At 36.8% G+C, this 14,557-nt stretch overlaps 2 protein-coding genes across 2 annotated transcripts; one reads left to right on the top strand and one right to left on the bottom strand.

Moving 5' to 3' along the window:
- Positions 1–5,364: 5,364 nt before the first annotated feature.
- On the top strand, positions 5,365–8,242 carry LOC133875650 (receptor-like serine/threonine-protein kinase At1g78530). Its single transcript, XM_062313847.1, has 5 exons — positions 5,365–5,597; positions 5,779–6,117; positions 6,421–6,675; positions 6,992–7,125; positions 7,823–8,242. The coding sequence occupies exons 1-5, from the start codon at positions 5,462–5,464 to the stop codon at positions 8,021–8,023; spliced, it is 1,065 nt and encodes a 354-aa protein (XP_062169831.1). The 5' UTR covers positions 5,365–5,461; the 3' UTR covers positions 8,024–8,242.
- On the bottom strand, positions 8,007–13,269 carry LOC133875651 (fatty-acid-binding protein 3, chloroplastic). The gene is made up of 5 exons (XM_062313849.1): positions 12,812–13,269; positions 10,338–10,439; positions 9,087–9,242; positions 8,763–8,977; positions 8,007–8,535 (listed from the first exon to the last, which is right to left on the bottom strand). The coding sequence occupies exons 1-5, from the start codon at positions 13,047–13,049 to the stop codon at positions 8,377–8,379; spliced, it is 870 nt and encodes a 289-aa protein (XP_062169833.1). The 5' UTR covers positions 13,050–13,269; the 3' UTR covers positions 8,007–8,376.
- Between the last annotated feature and the right edge of the window lie 1,288 nt (positions 13,270–14,557).

The raw sequence follows: 14,557 nt of genomic DNA, 5'->3' as shown, positions 1-14,557 counted from the left end.
CCATCAGTGGCCCATCCTTCTTTAGACCTTGAAATATTGCACCATAGATGAAATCGTCTGGTGCACTCTCGATATCTAACTTTTCCTGGTTAAATCTCCAGAGATAATCTTTCAGTGATTCGTTTGGGCCCCAACATACAGAGAGCAGATATCCTCGGGGTTTTCTCCTAACCCTGCCTGACATGAACTGTGCCAAGAACTTCTTCCCAAGGGTGTCAAAACTGTCAATTGATTTTGTCAGGAGGCCCGGCACGCCACTACGTCGGGAGTCTTATGCAAAGACGTATGAGATCGAAAATTATCCAAATGCTCAATTGGATCTTCCCAACCTAAAAAAATGGGAATGTCCGGGACTTTAAACTTCTCTGGAAGATCAAAGTTGGCCATTTCGTCAGTAAACATAGACTCCGTGTTCCGGAAGAGGTTGTTCATTAGAGACTCCTTCCCACTCTGTTTCTGGTCCATGGTCTTTGACAGCACATCATACTTTGCGCCCAAGTCAAGGACCATCTGTTGTAACCTTGTTTCAGCCTCCGCAGTAATGGAGGCTGGTTCTTGGACAAAACGTTGTTCTCGTTCCAAGGCTCGGCCCTTTCTCCAGATCCCTCCTGGTGATCGCTTGGAGCTGCTCCGCAGCCTCCGGTCTAACTGTTCTCTTCTCCTTCCAAATGTTGCGATGGTGCTAGCATTCGGGCAACTTGCAACAACGCATTCTGGGCTAATAAATCCTCCACGTTCTTTTGTGACTGAGCCAATTGTTGGTTTAAATTGGCTATTCTGGCCTCAGGGCCAGGGGATCCTTCTTCCTTGTGGGTGTTGTTTTGACCCAGATTTGCACGACGTGCATTCACCATTACGGATTTGTTTTTAGAGGAACAATGTCGTTCCCATAGACGGCGCCAAATTGTTGGTACAGTTTTCGGTATGGTGACGTGTCGCCTTGTAATTCGTCCTTCTCTTCTATATTGTACTTTCCTCGTATCTGCAAAAACAACAAACAACTAGTCTAGGGTGCCGACTACACTACTCTGATGCCTAAGTCAGTTCAAACTCGTGACTTTCTATGGAGAATCAAAAATCTCAGAGCTTAGAGAATCTGTATGTAAATACCTACTGTAGTAGTCTTATTTATAGGCTCACAGTTATAGATTTACTGGAGTTCTTGAAGCATAATTGGACCAAGAATTTGAATCCTAGATCGCATAGGTTTGAGCCTGATCTTCAGAGAGTTTGAATCGGGTGGTAGAGTCCAAGTTGGGTAGCATTCTACCTCTTCAATCCTGACTCCCCCCTTATTCGGAGTCTTATTCCCCTGATTGTGGGATAAAGACTTATCCCGAGATTCTTGGGATAGGGGCCTTATCAAACTGTGTAGAGTCCTAAATTCAGGGATAAACCCAAAATCTCGGACATAGTGTTCGAATAGTACCCAATTACTTACTTGCTGAATCTGGGAAGATACCTCCGAGGTGATTGTATCGTACCTCGACCGATTCCCCGAGGTGGAAATATCTGAGACATGTTCGCTCCATTCAGACTAGATCTCGGAATATTCCGCGTCCTGTGGAGTCTTAGATTCGAGGTGTTCAATCCCCGAGATATGTCAGAGTCCGAGGTGCTCAAGCACCGAGATGATCTCTTTATGCAAGGTTGTGAATAACCTCTGAGATGTTCTGACCGAGGTGACCAAATCGGGTCGGACCTGTGGGTTGGACCTCTGACTTGTTCTGGGGTCCACATGGCTTTGATACTGATTATTTCCCCAACACAGGTTGTGGCTGATAATAATGTAGATGATCAATGTGGTTCGTTTCTATGCGTATATATTTATCAAATTAAGATTAAGCGTATGATCTCGTCTGCCTTCAAATAGAAAAAAATGTTTTTGGTTAGAGTATAACTTCTATCAAGCATTGGCAAAAGCCTTGTATAACTTCTATTAGGCATTGGCAAAAACCAAGAGGTTTTTGCCCCCCAATGAGAGGTTGACACATCAGCGTCAAACAAGAAAAATAAATGTTAGCAAAACACTGTATTTACCCTTCTTTCACTCTTATAGTCTGAAAAGAAAAATAAAAATAAAAAAACCATCCCAGCCACCGCCCACCTAGACACCACCACCACTACCCCACGCCGGAAACCGCAGCCAGTTCTGCCGCCCTTCACCGGTAAGTTCAACCTCTCTCTCCGGCAGTATCCTCTAGCTTCAGTGGTTATTCTTCCTCAAGCAATTCCGCTGGAAAAGTCCACGACAGCCGTCGAAAACAACTAAAACTGCAGAAAATTTCCAGATTCAGCTGGATACATGTGAAATCTGACGGAACTAGCAAAAAAAAAAAAAAATCCTTTTTTTCACTTAACTTCAAAACCCCGACAATCTCCACAATCAACCATCAATCAGATGGGGGATAACCCAGACCAACCAAACATCCAAGCCAACAAATACCCAACCTCTAGCAACCCAATTATCTCTTCCATTCTCCTAATCCATTCGGCCAACAACGAACCACAAAACTACCTTAAGACTTCACACCTACTGAAAATTCTCATCTACCGAATACACTAGAGCTCCAAAAAAAATCAAATTTCGCCATCAACATACAGATTTCACTAGAAAAACATTTAAACACAACAAATCTGTTGGAACTTGCCAAAAAACACCACAACAGCTGCCGACAACTATTAAAACCACCTTTAATGGCCAGAAGTCACCGGCAACCACGAAGTGGTTGTTGATCTAGAAATCGGCTAAAACCATAGATAGAGAGACCCACACCATGAGAGAGAGAGAGAGAGAGAGAGAGAGAGAGGTTGAACTTATCGGTGGCGAAGCGGGGGAACTGGCAGTGGCGGCGGCATCTGAGGTGGGCAATGGCTTGAGGCTTCTTTTTTTTTTTTTCTTTTTTTTTTTTCAGACTAAAAGAGTGAAAAAAAATAGGATTAGATCCAATGTTTTGCCGACACTTGCTTTTCTTGTTCCAAGCTGATGTGTCAATCTCTTATTGATGGGCATAAAACCCTTTTTTTTTTCTGTGACCAGACAGAAGGGGCTCTCTTTTGGTTATGCTCCATTTTCTTTTTTAAAAAAATGAAAAATTCAAGGAGAGCATAGAATTTATCGAAGTATATCGATTGTTAATTCCACGGCCACAATGGTTCAATTTAGAGTATTCATCTTTCAATTTTTTTCAATTTCAATCTTCCGTTAGAATTTTTCGTTAAATTCTGTCAAAACTCCTAAAATACCCATATTTTTATAGGAAAAAAAAAAAACAATTGCTAGGATTTAGGTGTTGCTTAGAATTTAACCAAATTTGAAAAAATACATATTCCTAAACTTTGAAAATTTTTATAAATTTTTTTTTCAAAAATAAACAAATGGGTATTTTGAAAATTTTGATATATAGGATTTAACGGAAAATTCTAACGATCGTTGAAATTGAAAAAAATTGAAACATTGATATCCTAAATTGACATTTTTTAAAGTTTAGGTACCATTTTTTAAAAGTGATAAAAGATCAAGGGTTATAAATAAAGTTTTCTTAAACCGTAACCCAAATTTGTGAATTAGGATCCTATACAATTATTTGTCCGAATTTGAGAGAACTCGGGCAGGTGATTGTGAGAGACCACTTATGGGACCCACCTGCCAAATAAAAACTAGATTGTCCAACCACTTATTCGGTCAGGTGGGTCTCATAAGTGGTCTCTCACAATCACCTGTCTAAATTCTCTCAAATTTAAACAAATAATTGTAGAGAATCTTAATCCCAAATTTATGGAGTTATGGAGGGATCAATTTGCTGGCGAACTGCCATAGCATATAGTAAACGTAAAAGAGTTATTATAAATCCCACTGCCCAAACAGGTGGGCGGTACTAAACGCCGAAGAGTTCCTTTTACATTTGTTCTTTTTTGTGAGCCCTTTCACATGTATTCTTATCCCTAATTAAAAGAGGATGTTTGTGTAGGGTTCGTGAATTCTCTCAACTTGGGCACAAAGGGTAAGGACAGGTGGTAAAGAATATATGGTTACAGCCTACAATCTCACATGATTACCTATATATATGTGTGTGTGCGCTGTCACCCTGCTTCCTTCTTTGAATATCTATTGCCATCCCCCACAACCACAATTATTGCCGTTGCCATTTCCCATTTCATTTCCCACCATTCTCATGCCCACCGTGTCCGCGTATACATCTTTTTATAACAATCATTTCTGTTTGCGGCCACATGACATCTTATTGCGTACATGTTAAGTAGGTGAAGTACATGTGAATATCACGTACACATCTAATTAATCTCTACCATTATTATACATTCACCTAATAAAGTAGACTACGAACCCACATGCATGTACGGATTAAGGATTCCAACAATTTTGGGGTTAGGATTGATAGAAATTTAGACGGTAAATATGAGAAAATTCCTATGAAATTCATCTTTTTCAATAAGTTTCGGGAAGCTCTCTCACTTGTTAGGATAGGTAGACCTCATACGAGCTCTTTCACATTTTCTAGACAGATTATTTTCAATTCAGACAAAAAATTGCTGAAAATCCATATCGGGGCCCCATACGAGCTCTCTCAATTTGGTCAGTAAATGTAAGAGAATTTCTATAAACTAGTATTGTTTCAAACCTAAGTCAGTAACAGGATAAATTAGGTTCTTAGAAGTTAAATAGACCTCACAACTCAAGGTTGATTTAGATTAAATCTTTGCTGCTTTATTCATATATTACATATAATATAATAACCTTTAAATAGCTAGAGGAGCTATTACAACGTCTCTAAAAAAAATTATGGCTAAATCATCAATTAAGTGACTCTTGTAAAAATACTCTTATGAAAATGCGTATCTAATATAACCAGAGTTGACTTATACTACTTAACGTGAAACCAACTACTAACAAAGAAAACAAAGAGAATAACGATTACATAAAATAATTACTACTCAAAAGAGATTTATTTCTCTAAATCAAGAGAGGATCGATGTATCGTAACACGTACCTATTCCAACAAGTTTCACACAATCCACTGAACAAGTTTCATAGTAATTCTCTCACAATTATTTTTACTAAGATCGCAAACAATTCAAAAATTAAAAATAAAAAATAAAAAAAAAATAATTGCTGAAAATCCATGTCCATACCCACCTCTACCAAGCCAAAATGCAGCACGTTTCATCGTCGGCATGCTGAGCGGAGGTGAGACAAAAATCAAAATGTCAACAAAGGTACACGGACAAAAAAACAAACCTCACGTGATCAAATTATCATTGATCAAAAAGCATTCTAGCAATCTTTGAAAAAAATAAATATATGAAAAAAAATAAAAGCATTCTAGCTACTTCCTTCATAAAGTAACTCGTACATATATAATAATGTACATCAAGTTAGTCCTCTTATCCCCTCTTTCTTCTTCAATACTTGAGCCGGCCTTGAAGCTCTCAGAAGTTGCGAATGGGAAATTCTATGGTCTTAGCCTTCTACATAACACTATGCTGCGTTGCTTTTATTATATCAAAGATGGTCATCTCAGTCCTCCTCTACAGGCGATGGAAAAGAAAGCACACGGTTTTTGAGGATGCTTTCTCAGGTATATATATACACATTCTCGCCAACAGTTTGGCTTGAGTACTGGTCGTTTAAAGTTCGATCCGGCCCTTTGAGTGCAAACAATATTTTAGGGCCACGCTCGGGGGTGAGAGCTCGAGCTTTATATATCCTGGTAAAGAAAGTTATGATAAATTGATGGGCATATATATATATATATGCAGGTGGGAAGATGGTGCTGTTTCGGTCTCCAACGATGCAGTGTGTGAAATCCGATGCTTTCTTGAAGAAGACACTCAAACTGAGCAACAAGGACATCATTGGGTGTGGAGGATATGGCACAGTTTATAGATTGGCTATAAATGAATCCACAGCCTTTGCCGTCAAAAGACTCAACAGGGGAACTGCAGATAGAGATCGAGGTTTTGAGAGAGAGTTGGAAGCAATGGGAGACATAAAGCACCGCAATATTGTAACTCTTCATGGATATTACACAGCTTCTCACTATAATCTTCTCATTTATGAGCTGATGCCCAATGGAAGCCTAGACAGGTTTCTGCATGGTATATATATATATATATACTTTCTAGCTTCAAACCCAAGGATGGATTTCTTTCTTCTTCTTCTTCTTCTTCTTCTTCTTCTTTTTTTTTCCTAAGATATTTTTCAAATACAAATGCTATTTAGTGGACTATTTTACGATTGACATACAACTGGAATGATATGGCAGCAGTGAAAAATCATCTGTTTCTACCACATTATCCCAATTATATAGCAGTCTATGAAATAGCGTTACTTTTTAGTTTGTTTTACATTTTTCTTTAAGGTTCTCTTTTCCGTAGCTCTCACAGTAGAATCTGGTGCAGGAAGAGCAATGAACAAGAAGCCATTGGATTGGCCATCCAGATACAAAATAGCAGTAGGTGCTGCAAGAGGATTATCATACCTTCATCATGATTGCATCCCTCACATTATTCACAGAGATATTAAGTCAAGCAATATATTGTTGGATCAGAACATGGAGGCTCGACTGTCTGATTTTGGCCTGGCAACATTGATGGAACCAGACAAGACTCATGTTTCTACATTTGTTGCTGGAACTTTTGGATATTTAGCTCCCGGTATCAAACACTAATCCATTATAGTTATGGTTCGTTTAGATTTTTGATTTCAAAACGTGCGGTTTCAAATTAGCGATCTGAAAACAAGATTTTTAACAATGCAAATAAGCGTTTGAAAAAATTGCAATTTTGCTTCTAAAAACGCAACTTGTAGCTTGCAACTTGAAAACGTAAAAAATCAACATTTTTAAATCAATTTCTAAAAATGCACTTCTAAACGATAAATATTTTTTTTGTGATTTGTTTTAAAATTGCACTTTTAATATGCGAAATTACAGTGCCAAACGCACTCTAAGTACTCAATTATGCTCTGCAGAATATTTTGATACCGGAAGAGCAACGGCAAAAGGGGACGTTTACAGTTTTGGGGTCCTTTTACTGGAGCTTTTGACAGGTAAAAAACCAACCGATGAAGCATTTATGGAGGAGGGATCTAAGCTTGTGTCATGGGTAAGTTATGAACTGTATCAACATTACAGCACATTCTCTCTTCTTAAATACTAACAGTCATTAGCAGTTTGATATTGATTGGAAGCGTAAGGGTTAAAAAAAAATGTCCATTGAGCCTAAGACTTTTGATGATTGTTAAGAATGTCTTCTGCATTAGCTTGAAGCAGAAATTAGAATGATTTTGTACCACGAAGATCCATTAAATCATCAATGACAAGATTATATATTGTACATTGTCCCACGTTAGTTATTGGTGCGTATATGTGTCTTATTGGCCTCTATATACAAGCCCTCTTGTACAGTATTACGTGTGATTCAATATACAGTCATATTCTCTACATGATATCAGAACCCTATCTTAAAATCGTAGAGAATAGAACTGTATATTGAATCACATATAATACTGTATAGGAGAGGCTAACAGATACACACACCAATAACCAATGTGGGACAATGTACGTTAATATGTAACCTAACATTATAAACGTAGGAACACAGAAGAAATCAGCATAGATATGTATAGAATTCATAGGAAATGAGTTAAAAGCTTTAAACTGGAACTAGAGATATGACTTCATGATGTTACATCTAACTTATTTAGTTTATTTTTCATTTCTATTTTTGACTTTTATGTCACTGCCCAGGATTTATATACTGATTCACTTTCTTTGAAATGGTTCTGTTAATGTTTGAGCAGGTGAAGGCAGTTGTTCAAGACAAGAGGGAGGAGCATGTAGTCGACAGTAGCTTAGAAAATTGTCCGGAGGATGAGATTAACAACGTATTCAACATTGCGTTAATGTGTCTTGAACTGGAGCCCTCCAGGAGGCCAACCATGGCTGAGGTTGTCAAGATGCTTGAGAAAATAAAATCAGACACAGTTGTAACAGATTGCTAATCTTCTCTTAATGACAATTTCTACAAGCAAAAGCTATTAATTTAACACATTTATTGCATCGTTATAGATGTTATAGGAAACTGGTTTGCTATCATTATTTTCACATTTGTTGAAGTTCAATGTGCCACAAGGACAAACATGATGTAGCCTAAGGCTATGAACAAAGTAAAGAATACCAATACACAAATCTAGTGAGATTTATTCTGATGGTTCAGGAATGTACCTTTTCTTTCAAATTCCACAACAATTTCCCAGCCAACATATGCTGATCAGATTGACCGCAGCCCAAGTAATCAAGCAATACATGCAGTATATCTGAAAAACAAGTAATTTAAGGAACAAACTCATGGCATCTACTTCAGGATTGTTGCCAAGCCCTTGGAAACAGAATCTTTCAAGGAGGGAGAAACAGGTGCATTTCCAAAAAATACATCAAAAAGAGCGCGAGTCACGTTCCCTGACTCAATCTCAGCATCAACACTAGATGGAAGCCCATTTGATGAGACACAAACCTGAAAATCACAATAAATCCAGATGGATCAGTTCATACAAAAGAAATTATACCAAAAAGGAAAAGAGTATAACAATGACTCATATCACGCTTGCAAAATCCCTATAAAACCATGTGAATGAATGAATGTGTAGAGAATTAGGGGGTGGGGGGAAAATGGCTCAAGTGCGCAAACATCTATGTACAACGCATGCTTGAAGCAATGTTGCATATATATATCAGACTTACAAGCATTTTGGATGGATCCAGCCAACTCAAAAATATGAAAGTTCCTTTCTTAAGGGGTCGCCCTTGGAAGATGCTACGGAATGTGGACAGAGCAGATTCATCAATGGGAGCGGGTGATTTAATTCGTGGGGAGATGGCATCGTCTAAGGCATCCCAGAAAGTTTTACCATCAACATCTCTAACCAGAACAATCTGTAATGATTTCTCAAAAGGAGCTGTGATTAAGAAAAATAACACTATCAACTTTCAAAAGTTCCTTTAGCAACATCTCTCTCTCCCTCTCTCATAGAGCAAGAAAGCATGAACATTTTTTTTTGTCCTTACAATTAAAAATTGAGTCGAACAAGGACGGACTCTCCTGAATCTCAGCTGCTGATTGCCCTTTCCAAGCATTCAATTGACTTAAAATAGACAGATTTACATACAGTCCTGCAGCATAGACCTTAACACCAATGATCGCAAAAACTTTCTCCCTGTATCCTGAAATTATTCCGAAGTCATAACATCAAAATTAATGCTAATTCAGACGAAAGGCTATTATTATCTTTGAACTCTTCTGGACAACAGTGGGATTACTTGAGTTAAAATAGGCATTTCAAGAAAAAGGCTACTAAAATCTAAAGACTTCTTACACCTGCACCATTCATGCTGAACTAAAACACTTACATGGCTATGAAGAGAGCAAGTTCCTTGTTTAGTAATCTTTGGATTGCTCAAACCTATTGGAAGAATAAAATGTAACAGCTAAGAATAGCAGTGCCACACTTTTTATGGTGATTGAGTTTGAACCCTATGGGAGAGAGGGGGAAGGAGAACTTCCAATCAGTAACCTCTACTTTATGAGGTGTGGTGCTCAACCGATCATACCCACCCCTTAGGATTAGCACTACCACACAACTTGAAATCAAAGCTTGAATGAGAGGGATAAAAAGGTTTTTATCGTATTTAAATCCCCAATAACCATGATTTTCCCAATGTTATAATAAAGCCACTAACGACACTGCAGCTCATGCAGTGGTGTCATAAGTTCTCTGATGAATGGCATTTTCCAAAGTAATTGTCCCTTCATTCTTTCAGCCAGTAATATGAATTACAGTGGAAAGAATAAAAAAAATGCGTTATATGAGATATATAAGATATATGAGCTCAATATCAATGCATTATATGAGATATATAAGATATATGAGCTCAATATCAATGCGTTATATAAGATATATAAGAATAAAAAAAATGCGTTATATGAGATATATAAGATATATGAGCTCAATATCAATAGCCTGTCTCCCAAAACAGGTTCGAACTACTGAGTCATATCCTGTATTTGGAGAGCAAGTGAAAATTGCCTCAAATAAAATATCTATAATCCTGCACCCATACACAAGAACAGTAAGAGAACTCCAACTTCTTCAATATTTTTTTGTTCTGGTATTTCTCTTATAAGCCTTTGCAAGTAAATATAAACAGTGATGATAACTGCCAATATTCCAACATTTTATATTTGTTTCATAGGTTCTACAATGACTATCGTCATTTTTTCTCTAAAGGAATGCTGTATGATATACTAAAGCAACTGACCAGTTCCGAGCAAAGACAATGAAGCCGAGCAACCTGGCAAACTGAGAGACCTTTGAAACTTCACATTGGTTGTTGGTTCCTCGGTGTATTCTGCAGTTCCAACTACAGCCAAGAATTTAAAGACTAAAAGGTGTCATAATTTTGTTATGAATACAACTTAAAATTAAAAGTAGAAAGAAAAGAGAAATAGAGAATGTGATAGCATATAATTCTTCTTTTTTGTGACGGAAAACCCCTATAAGGCAAGGCCACTTCGTGTACCCACTCCTGAAGGGCAAATCCCGAAGCCGTACAAGGCACCACCCCACACGGGTTGGGTAAGACTCGGTTTCACCACGAGCGTGGCTCCAAGAAATTGTTTGCACTAAAGGAAATTAAAACGTTAGACATAATGGGGATGCCACCAGGTCCAAGGCCCTCATCACTTGAGCCAACCCTTTGGGGTTAAACCAATATGACAGAATAGCATATACTTATGTTCTCTCATAGACTTAATCTTTTCATTTAAATTACATCTACCTTTACTTCACTAATACGGTTAGCAAAACATCTGAAACCCAATCCTTTATCCACTCAGTTCTTTCATCCTTCCATCTTAAAAATTTTATTCAAGTGTTTGACCATTTCTCTAGAAAGGAAAAATCAAGTTTTCATGCAACCAGATCCTCAGCTTAATAAGTGATCAGATGCTATAAGATAAAAAGTAAATAATTGAAATATGGAAAATTCGACCTCTAAAATAGAAACTTGGAAAAATATGCCATCTAAAATCTATCAAACATGATATTTTCAAAGAAATCAAGGTCTTTTTTCTGCTGGTTGGAGGGCTTTCATCAAAATTTTCTAGTACAAGAATGTACCCAAATTCATGCCAATTTTGATGCAAAGATGGATTATTATCTTTTACTTTTAGTGGAAAGATTCTCTAAGTTTTCTATAATCAATCGGGCAGAGTGAGAACAATGGCATGCAAATTTCATGTTTACTTAAAAGTAATTAAAGCTTAAATCTTGCAGTGCATGCATTAGCTTAAATATGACCAACCACAGTTCTTGGTAGCTTATTCAAGGACCCAAAGTTAGTCACATAAACAACTGCATAATGGCATTTAATTTTTTTTCTTAAAAAAATAAAAAATAAAAAATAAAATAAATAAGCGCTCGAAATATACAATGAAATATAGAGATACGAACCAAAAACTATGGTTTTGAAAGCCACATCAAAGTAAAACTCTTATGTCCAAACTTAGCATATTACTGCTTCTCGTGACAGTTGGTCTTGGTACTGCCACTAAATTAGCTTAAATGAGCATGGTATTTAATGGGTCAATCAAGAGGAATTTCATGATGACAGTCCAAGTTATCGTAGACATTTGTTTGTCAGACATGTGCCACATGCCTAAAATTCCGCCTACTTTTCAGTGTTACAGTTGACAAAAGCTATTGGTATCCCATTCAAAAAGAAAGACATGGGTGTCTCAAATTTAAACCATAAAGATTACATCATTAATTTTTCTTGCCAGATAAATACCATTGACTTTAGTAATGAAGTTGCTTCCGATTGAATTAAACACCCATATACCAAACCAAATACGATGAGTAGTGGGGTTCTGAGCTAAGCCTTGGCTAAACCTTGGAAATCTTAATGCCATAATGCCTTTCAAATCCTCCCTAGAACAAAACCTTTGCAAGTACTTGTGGTGGATGACACCACAAACAAGATTCCGCAGAAGTCAAATAAGTGAAATTTACCAAGGAATTTATCTAGTGAAAAGTCTTAAAGATTGACAAAGTTTATGGAACCTTATTCATTGAGAGTCTCAGACAGGAAGCAATTCTTTATTTGTAACTTTATCAGAACCAAGAGTTATAAACTAGAGCTAATAGTAAACACCATGATCAAGCAAAGTTCATAGATCGAACAAATTATCCAGACTAACTGAAAGCCTTCGTAATCTATTTCCTCGAGACAACTTCTACAAAAATAATTAATCCTCAGATTCATTGGTCTAATTCTCAACTTAATTGGGCTCTGTACTTAACGAGCATTTACCTAACTTTTACCCTCAACTACTCGAAACTGCCTCACATTTCCATAAACTACATTTAACATCTATTTCATATCACTAATTGGCGAAATATTGGATAGTACCACCCAAAAGCAGAAGATTTCGGCATCACTTCTTGTATTTTCCATGCACAAAAAAATGTGGGTTGCTTTATATGATTACATTTCCAGCACTATTAGTTCTTTCACATGCAAATAGGATAAAACCATTCATCGAAAGAAAAAAAAAAAAAAGTTTAAAACCCATTTGGAAATTGAGGAAGAAAAGAGACAATATAATGCATAATCAGCTATTTCTTGAACATAACAACTAAATTTCAAGAAAACGAAATAGCTGCTTCCTCATTGAAAAGAACAAATTACAAAATGAAACAACTTTTGCAACTGAAGAAGTGAATGGAATTTACCTGAGGATGAAGAAGAAGCATTTGGAGAGAACTGGGTCCGTGTTATACTGTCTCTGTAGGGAGAAAAATGGAGAGGGTATGTGGAAGAAAAGAGAGAAAAATTCTGGGTTTGGCACAATGACATTGTTGGACACGGAATTCTTCTCAGAAAGCAAATTCTGGGAATGGAATTGCAGGTTCTAGAAGGAGCTGGTGCTGAAAGCCATACTGGAGTGGAGACTGCTATTGCTCCGAGCATTTTGAATTGTAATTTCTGGGAAACAATTTTCCAATTGTTTATTGGATTCTTATTATTCAAGTAAAATAAGGTTCAGCTTCTTCGAACAATCGTACTGGTTGCAATATCATCCAGTTGTAGCATAAAAGTGTCTTCTTTGGGAGGGGGGGATACCCAAAAAATACAAAGGTTACAAACCTGTTCGGTGAAAATTTATATAACAGTCACATATGTCCTTAAAATAATAAAAATAAAGATTATAAATTGATTTGTAAAAAATTTACATATAAGAGTTTTATGTATCCTTAAAATAATATCTAATTTTTACATGTCAAAAATATATGTCACCCTTATATATATGTCGTAAAACAAATCAATTTGCAGGAATTTTGGTAAAAAAAAAAAAAAATAGAAATCTCGGCGAAAATTCTTGAATGAAAATTCTGTTTGTGTATTGCTAGGATAAGGATATCCTAGAGGAGTAATGACACCGTACCTCTGCTACACATGTCGTTCTAAACAAAGAAACGGCGAAATTAAATAGGAAAGCAATCAAGCGTAATGAATTTGACCGTTGAGGACCCTCATTTTGGAGGGTTTTTTTTTTTTTTTTTTTTTTTTAAAGGGATCTTGTAATATATCATTAAGATGCTGAGAAGAAAAACTCAAAATTTATAAATCCCAACAGACATATCGGATAACATTCAAACTACACTTTGGTTTGCTTAGAAAAAACAGCAAATTTTACAAGAGTGTGGGCCAGCATATTGCCTTCACGCCTAACATGAGTAACATCCCATGACCAAAACCCCTTGAGAAGACTTTTAGCATCCAGAATAAGATTTCCATAGTTACCGGCTTCAACCTTCGTTCTACCCAAAGCCGTAGTAATCTCAAGTGTATCTCTCTCCAATATCACCGAATGTAAGCCTAGAAACTGTCCAAACTCGACAGTCTGCCGTGCACCATATGCCTCCGCAATCGCTGGATCTAAAATGAAGGGATAATGAAGTTAGGGTTTAAGGCATTAACATTTCAGGGTTTTTTATTTTTTATTTTTTAATTTGTTTTCTTCAAATTGATGGCCTAAGCAAATCCAGTTGAGTTCGTTTAAGGCATTTGGATAGAGTCCTTAAATTGTGCTTGCTTGTGCTATACGTAGCTAGTTATTTTTCACAAGATGTTATGTCTTATCCTTTTCACCTGATTATTGAGTGTGAAAGATGCATTAACGTGGAAAATGTATAGGTTTAATTATTAGATAGTGTTCTTTATTCGAAAAAGAAAAAAAGGAATACTTTATAGAAAATTCTATGGAGAAACTTCATTTGCCTCCTGAATTGCCACATTTTTGCAATGCGTCCTTCCGTTAAAATTTTCTGTTAAATCTAAGACAAGAATATGATATTCTCAAAATGCCCTGATTTTTTTTTTCAAAAAATAAAAAAATCAATAGTCCCAAATGACCCATGGGTCTAGTCAGACCCTCGATGGGTCACCAGACCCATAGCGGGTCATAAGGTGACCCA

Source organism: Alnus glutinosa, chromosome 8 (assembly GCF_958979055.1).
Source record: "Alnus glutinosa chromosome 8, dhAlnGlut1.1, whole genome shotgun sequence".
Taxonomy (NCBI): domain Eukaryota; kingdom Viridiplantae; phylum Streptophyta; class Magnoliopsida; order Fagales; family Betulaceae; genus Alnus; species Alnus glutinosa.
This window is presented reverse-complemented; position numbering and strand designations above follow the sequence as displayed.

Excerpts from the sequence above, each read along its gene's own strand:
- LOC133875650 (XM_062313847.1), top strand. The coding sequence starts at position 5,462 with ATGGGAAATTCTATGGTCTTAGCCTTCTACATAACACTATGCTGCGTT. Across the intron at positions 6,118-6,420 it reads CCTAGACAGGTTTCTGCATG|GAAGAGCAATGAACAAGAAG; the intron begins GTATATATATAT and ends AATCTGGTGCAG. Across the intron at positions 7,126-7,822 it reads GATCTAAGCTTGTGTCATGG|GTGAAGGCAGTTGTTCAAGA; the intron begins GTAAGTTATGAA and ends ATGTTTGAGCAG.
- LOC133875651 (XM_062313849.1), bottom strand. The coding sequence starts at position 13,049 with ATGCTCGGAGCAATAGCAGTCTCCACTCCAGTATGGCTTTCAGCACCA. Across the intron at positions 10,440-12,811 it reads TGCTTCTTCTTCATCCTCAG|TTGGAACTGCAGAATACACC; the intron begins GTAAATTCCATT and ends TCTTGGCTGTAG. Across the intron at positions 9,243-10,337 it reads ATTGTCTTTGCTCGGAACTG|GATACAGGGAGAAAGTTTTT; the intron begins GTCAGTTGCTTT and ends GAATAATTTCAG.